Source organism: Penaeus chinensis, chromosome 40 (assembly GCF_019202785.1).
Source record: "Penaeus chinensis breed Huanghai No. 1 chromosome 40, ASM1920278v2, whole genome shotgun sequence".
In the NCBI taxonomy this organism is placed as follows: domain Eukaryota; kingdom Metazoa; phylum Arthropoda; class Malacostraca; order Decapoda; family Penaeidae; genus Penaeus; species Penaeus chinensis.
Genome location: NC_061858.1, coordinates 27,657,715 through 27,665,214, shown reverse-complemented (window position 1 = coordinate 27,665,214; position 7,500 = coordinate 27,657,715). Strand labels below are relative to the sequence as shown.

The 7,500-nt window shown below is 44.3% G+C and overlaps 1 protein-coding gene across 1 annotated transcript in view; it reads right to left on the bottom strand.

Moving 5' to 3' along the window:
• Positions 1-7,161: 7,161 nt before the first annotated feature.
• The window catches only part of LOC125047003 (peritrophin-44-like), a 1,716-nt gene continuing 1,377 nt past the window's right edge, over positions 7,162-7,500 (bottom strand). Inside the window, exon 3 of the mRNA XM_047645020.1 lies at positions 7,162-7,500. This exon is cut by the window's right edge and continues 615 nt beyond it. Coding sequence (XP_047500976.1) covers positions 7,353-7,500 — 148 coding nt within the window. The 3' untranslated portion in view covers positions 7,162-7,352.

Below are 7,500 nucleotides of genomic sequence, written 5' to 3'. Positions count from 1 at the left end.
GAGACTTCATAGATTCTTATCTTGACTCCCTCTTCCCCCCACACCCGTTTCTACAGATACCACTTAAAAAGTTTTTGATCTTGTTTATCTTCGTGATGATGGCTAAAGCTATCTTCTCTGGGAGGGGGGGGGGGGGGGGGGCTCGCCTGCCTCGTATGAACTGAAGCAGAATTGACAAAGGGCCATTTACCCTTGATCTCCTGTTTACCAACTGGTAAAATTAATTTCCCTAGAAATTACCTCTTTAAATTTACATTGGTATGGAATCCATCCCTGCTAGACCATCTCCACAAATGCCCTGTGCCCAAACAATTGATCATCGATCAAACTTCATATTAGTGAGTGGAAATTGTGGTGGCTCCCATAATTTGACTTTGCTTCCTTGTCTTCATGTGAACTTGATAGGTTATTCACTCCCTACTCCAATATAGTTCACTTTACCACTCCCTCCCAAATGTTCCTACACTTAATTGTAAATTCCCTACCTCATTCCTTCCCCATACCAATCTTTTTGTTCTTTTTGGGCCCATTTCTAAACCCTGTCACTCAAATCTTTACTGCAGCCCCCAACACTTTCCCATCTCCCTCCCTGCACTACCTGCAGCAGACTAAATGCTCCACCCCTTCTACCACATGTGCCTCCCTCTACCTTTGCTTCCCCCCTAGCTCCTTCCCCTTCATTCTTCAATTTCCATTGGTCAGTTCTAGACCACTTTACCTTAGTAAGCAATTTCCAGTCTCTATCCTACTTCATGTGTACCACTTCCTAATCCCCCATTCTGGTGCTTTGATATAACCGACTGCCATTCTTTCACTTCACTCTACCATTCCTAACCCTCCATACCCTTTCTCATCCATTTCAGATTATACGATGTTTCACAGGTACAGTGAAACGGCTGCCTATCCAGCCATTCCTCAAACCTCAAGACCTTGTACCTTGTACCTTTTTAAATGTTTTCCATAGTGGAACTCTAATTGCACCAAAGGGCTGCACTCGTAACTTGCAGCCTAGAACAGTTATTGCTACAAATGAGGCACCCTTAATCAACTATCAGCCCTTGCATCCTCTAAAAGGAGCATCTGCAAGTCTCGATTACATCTACATCGGGTTCAGCTGTCCGGTATTGGATCCATAAACTATTAGACAAACATCTCCCCCATCCTCCATATTCGAGTTCCTCTCTGATCCTCCAAGTCCTTAATGAACTAGGTGCCTATTTCAGCCTGGTTAGTAGTGGGTCTCGCCTTTCTCGACATCTCTTCCATCAAGACCAAGGATCGCACCTCAATCTTAAACTTCTCTGCCGAGTACTATAATGCTCCCTTTTCTCCCTCTGAATGCAATGCTGCCTTAGTCGTGCTGTAACACTCGTGAAAGCCGACAGTATTCACTACCGTAAGCTCTGACAACTTGCATCTTCCTTTCTATCCTTTTATTTTCAACCACATATGGATGTAGGAAATTTTCCTTCACGTTTGCGAGTTTTCATCCTCCTTGAAAGCTGTTAAAATGGGTACCCTCCCTCAATAGTACAGCTGATCCCCTTGCTCATTTCAAGACATTACATCTCCATTTGCACACCATGGATCTATTCTTTGACCTAAATAGGCATATGACAGGACGATTGAATGTTACTCCTTAGGCATACACTGCATGGGTCTATAGTATTTCCTCTTCAAATGCACTTTCAAGGTCAAAATTGCCTGCCTTGTGGGATGCCTTCAAACTGAGGAAACGATTGTGGAATTCTGCTCAGCACTTAGTCAAAATGACTTCATTCTTGCCATTAACCACCACGAGCCCGATCATTGATTTAACCATCTTTGCCTCTGACACGTCCACACCAAATCTCCATTTCTTTCAGTCTGCAATATCAGTATCTTCCTGGGCCACTAACCATGGCTTTTGGTTTTCCACATCAAAGTTCTTTTTCTTGTGCACGTGTAGGTCCAACCTCCACCCTTCTTACATGGCACTCCACTCCAATATTATTCCTCTAACAAATTGCTTGGCATTTTTTTACTACAAATTGTCTTGGAGACCATATCTTTTACACATTAAAGAAAAGGCTTGTTGCCGCCTCCAATTCTTACTTTCCCCTATATCCTGGGGCAAAAAAAAAAAAAAAAAAAAAAAAAAATATCTTCGTGTTACCTTGATCCTCTCCATTCTCGATTATGGATGAATATCTGCTGCTTCAACTTCCCTTCTTGCTCATCTTGACAATCCACCACTGGTCTTCACTTAGCCCTAGCCCCCCCCCCCCCAATCCTTTGCCCGTTGTTGTCGTGGGGGGGGCTTAGGAGACGAAGACTGAAACCCAATGATGGGGAACTCCTCAACCTTGGGACTCAGCCATCGACTCCACTAATTTTGCATAGTCTTTTTTTCCCACTTATACTTTTCGTTTCAGTTTCTTCACCAATCCCTTCTACTATCCACCTCCTAAGGTGTGAGAGCCGTGCTGAAAGGATGAAAGGCTGACTTTGTCAGTCCTGAACGGCCTGAAGGAACCATGGGCACAGTATTCCCCTGCCATACCTGGCCCTCGATTTTTCGTGATCCCTCCCACAGCTCCCTACTCTCAAAACACCCTCCTCTTCCAACAATGCCTCCAAAAACAAGTAGGCAAAGTCTCTTTCCGTAGCCGACCCGACTACTCCCGTCTCGTCACAGTAACTGAAAAGCAAGCTATAGCATTAACAAAACTAACTGATCTATGTGGTAATCCCATCCCTACAGAACCTCATCCAACCCTCAATACTTGCACCGGAACTGTCTATCTCCCCAACAGATTGCCCAATCTATGACAAAGAATGGTCAGATTGTGGAGAGGACTTACTCGCTTGTCTCACAGACTATGATGCAACATATGTACAATGCTACTCCATTCCTCCTAGAGGAAATCATAAGAAATGCATCAACATTGCCAAAATTACTTTCCGTAGACATGACCTTCCCTTTGTTTACATAGGTGGGGAATCCCTACCTGTCCGACCATACCAACCTCCTCCTTGTCAAGCCAAAATTGTTGGCGTTTAGGACACCCAGCCAAACACTGTCATTCAACAGCCAGATGCCCGCTATGTGCCCAACCTGGCCATACTCGATCAAATTGCTCTGCACAATCACGCACATGTGCAAACTGTGGCGGCCCCCATAATGTATTTTATAAAGGCTGCCCCACCTACAATTTTGAGTCTGAGGTAGCAACTCTCAGATTCAGACTTGGACTCACTCTATGTGAAGCCAGACAGGAAGCACGTCGACAAGGCTTTTCTCTTACCCCCTACTCCAGTAATGTCGCTCACTCTGCCAATCCTCCTACCTCCCAAGCTCCTACACCCTCTCCTAAACCCAACCCCTCTCCATCTAACTTCCCCTCTTCTACCTCCTACCTTCCCCAGTCAAATTCTTTTGCCATCCTAAACCCAGACACCCCAATCTCTACTACAGCTCCAACACCTTCCCCTCTCCCTCCCCGCACTACCCGCAGCAGACAGAATAAACGTTCCACCCCCTCTTCCCCTACTTCACAATCACCTCCACCTTCCTTTGCCCCTATTTTTCAGACACCAGACTTCTCTTCCCCCCCTCACAAGAAAACCTTTATCTCACAAAACTCCCCAACCAACTCCACTACAGAAGCTCTTGAAGATATCCAGAACTACATAATCGAGTCCCAAACTAATACTCATCCACCTTCAAATTCTACAACACCCGCTCCCTCCACACTCAAAGTGACTGCCGATATCCATCCTCCTCATATTCTCCCTACACCTAATTCTCCTACCCCATCCCAACAAAACCCATTCCCCCCCCGACTCCACCCCACCTATATTAACCCTCCCACCATCCCCTCTATCCCTTCCACTCCCTCCTGGATACACGTGAATCCCTCATGTCACAAGTACCCTCTTCCCCAGACCCTCTACCTCCCGACACCCCTCCTGATACACCACCACCTCCCCAACCTCATTCTTTACCTCTAGCACCTTCCCCTTCAAATTCTCCAACACGCACTGCAATTTTTGTCAGTAAATCAACTAAAGTATAACTATTCTTCATTGGAACATTTGCGGTTTCCGAATGTTCCGCTTTCAGTCCCACATTCTATTGTCATGCCCACGTCCTCCCTACATAGACATCCCAACTTATCAGAATCTCACTTTCTGCTTTGACAACCTGTTTTCCTTCCTCAAACGCATATATATCCTTCACTTGATCTAACCCCTTTACATTACCTCATCTGACCCTAACCCATTCACTCACCAATTCCTTAACCCAGCTTTAACAACTAATCACTAACCCAACCATCCTTCACTAACATTAACTATAGTGCTACATGACCTTTGATGTCTAGCACATTTTGCTTTTAACCATTAGCCCTAGGCACCTTCCCCTCCACCAGTCTGAGATCCTGTACACTGAGGCAAGCATGCTCTGTCATACCTTCGCTATGCTAGATAACACCAACTTTTCCCTTGCCAAACTATCCATCCCATGGTCCCTGCTTCCTACCTTTGCTTCTCCACTAATCCTCTATATTTAGAGATACCCTCCCCTCCCATTACTACTTTCCCCATCCCCATTACTACTTTCCCCATCTCCAACCTCTTCATTTTCTGTATTCCATTCCTCCAGGGCTTGTACCTTACCCCCGTATTTGCTCCTCCCCCGACTCGCCAGAATCAGACCTCCCACTTTGTCCTCCTTGCCCATTTCCTTGACCGTGTCTCCATTTATTCCTTGTTTACACAGATGGCCCCAAATCTACCTCCGATGCCGATTTAGCATCTTCCCAACTTGCACTTTCAAATACCCCCTCCCATCTGAATCCAGTGTACTTACTACAGAACTGTATACACTCCTTTGCCTTAAAACCTGTACTTAACTCGTTATCAAAGTTCATACATTCTACTAGTGCCCTTGTCTTAGATACAGACCTGGTTCTCATGCCAGGTTATCTGATTTTGCCCAGCGACATGGAATATCCTGCAATGCACAGGCATACAAGCTATACCACTATCCATATACCAACCACACTTCATGTATTCAGCCACATGACCAGAAAAATAGGGGGGGATAAAGTCCTTGCACTAAATTCTCCTGGTCTAGATTCTTTACCTCACGACTCAATTTGATGAAGTTAAGGTAGGTACTATCAAAAGGGTACAAGGTTATGGTCATCTTTGCAACCCCCGGGGACAAACTGCCCTTGTTAATCCCTACCTTCCTGAACTGCTATACATGTAGCAAATCAACTTATCACCTCTTGCCTTTAGTGTTTACATTTGGTGTATAGTACATCATTGTAACCATTCAAATGGTTCGGCAAATGATTTACTCCAAAAATTGGGATTAGCGGCACCGATCCCAACGATTGTCAGGGAAGTATTTAAAGACCTTTTTAAATTTACTAAATTTATGCAAGTCACCGATTTTTTTTTAATACTCAATTTACACATTGACTGCATTTGGCATACAGGAACACCCATCATAAATGTTTTTTTTGGGGAACAGCCATGTTTACATCAAGGCATTAGCAGTGTTGAAAATAGAGCCATAGCTCGAGGGCAAAGACCCACTACTAACCAGGCTGAAATAGGCACCTAGTTCATTAAGGACTTGGAGGATCAGAGAGGAACTCGAATATGGAGGATGGGGGAGATGTTTGTCTAATAGTTTATGGATCCAATACCGGACAGCTGAACCCGATGTAGATGTAGATGTAATCGAGATGTGCAGATGCTCCTTTTAGAGGATGCAAGGGCTGATAGTTGATTAAGGGTGCCTCATTTGTAGCAATAACTGTTCTAGGCTGCAAGTTACGAGTGCAGCCCTTTGGTGCAATTAGAGTTCCACTATGGAAAACATTTAAAAAGGTACAAGGTACAAGGTCTTGAGGTTTGAGGAATGGCTGGATAGGCAGCCGTTTCACTGTACCTGTGAAACATCGTATAATCTGAAATGGATGAGAAAGGGTATGGAGGGTTAGGAATGGTAGAGTGAAGTGAAAGAATGGCAGTCGGTTATATCAAAGCACCAGAATGGGGGATTAGGAAGTGGTACACATGAAGTAGGATAGAGACTGGAAATTGCTTACTAGGGTAAAGTGGTCTAGAACTGACCAATGGAAATTGAAGAATGAAGGGGAAGGAGCTAGGGGGGAAGCAAAGGTAGAGGGAGGCACATGTGGTAGAAGGGGTGGAGCATTTAGTCTGCTGCAGGTAGTGCAGGGAGGGAGATGGGAAAGTGTTGGGGGCTGCAGTAAAGATTTGACAGGGTTTAGAAATGGGCCCAAAAAGAAAAAAGATTGGTATGGGGAAGGAATGAGGTAGGGAATTTACAATTAAGTGTAGGAACATTTGGGAGGGAGTGGTAAAGTGAACTATATTGGAGTAGGGAGTGAATAACCTATCAAGTTCACATGAAGACAAGGAAGCAAAGTCAAATTATGGGAGCCACCACAATTTCCACTCACTAATATGAAGTTTGATCGATGATCAATTGTTTGGGCACAGGGCATTTGTGGAGATGGTCTAGCAGGGATGGATTCCATACCAATGTAAATTTAAAGAGGTAATGTCTAGGGAAATTAATTTTACCAGTTGGTAAACAGGAGATCAAGGGTAAATGGCCCTTTGTCAATTCTGCTTCAGTTCATACGAGGCAGGCGAGCCCCCCCCCCCCCCCCCTCCCAGAGAAGATAGCTTTAGCCATCATCACGAAGATAAACAAGATCAAAAACTTTTTAAGTGGTATCTGTAGAAACGGGTGTGGGGGGGGAAGAGGGAGTCAAGATAAGAATCTATGAAGTCTCATGTTGCCGTTGTACTTTTCAGCAAGTGCACGTTTAGAATAGTTCTGCCATGGGGCAGAGCCCCCAGATGATTAAGGCTCAATTCACTAAAGCAAGCTTTATTTACACGATTTAGTGTCAAAAACCCAGCATGTATGCCAGATACCAATTCTTTAATGTTAAAAAAATGCAGGAGGGGGAGTTTCTCTACACCAAGTATTCAGGTGTCAAGGGGCATGAAAATAGCTACAATGAAATGTATAGAGATGCAAGGTTCTTTAAAATAATCCAAATAGTAATTTTGGAAGTCTTGCTTCATACCGGTGGTTACTTAAAATAGGAATGAATAAGAAGTTACTAAAATTTGTAGTTTTATTCAAGACCCTTCGAAGTAGAGGCCTGGCCCCAATCCACTCTTTTGGTGACTGGATAACGTTAATGTTCTGTACATTAAACAAAAAAAGATTAGCAGGTAGTTATCCATATACACAATCTTATAAAGTGAGACCGTTTTAACCAAAATTAACCTCGATGAATTAAATACCAGCCTTAACAGAAGCCGCTAGGAATTTCGCACTGACCGAAGGCAGAGTCAGAGTCTCTATCTCCATGGTCCTCCACACACTTGCCCACACCTGGAGATATGATCTCCCACATGTAGCCCTCAGGGCAACTATAACGCATCTGCCGTAACACG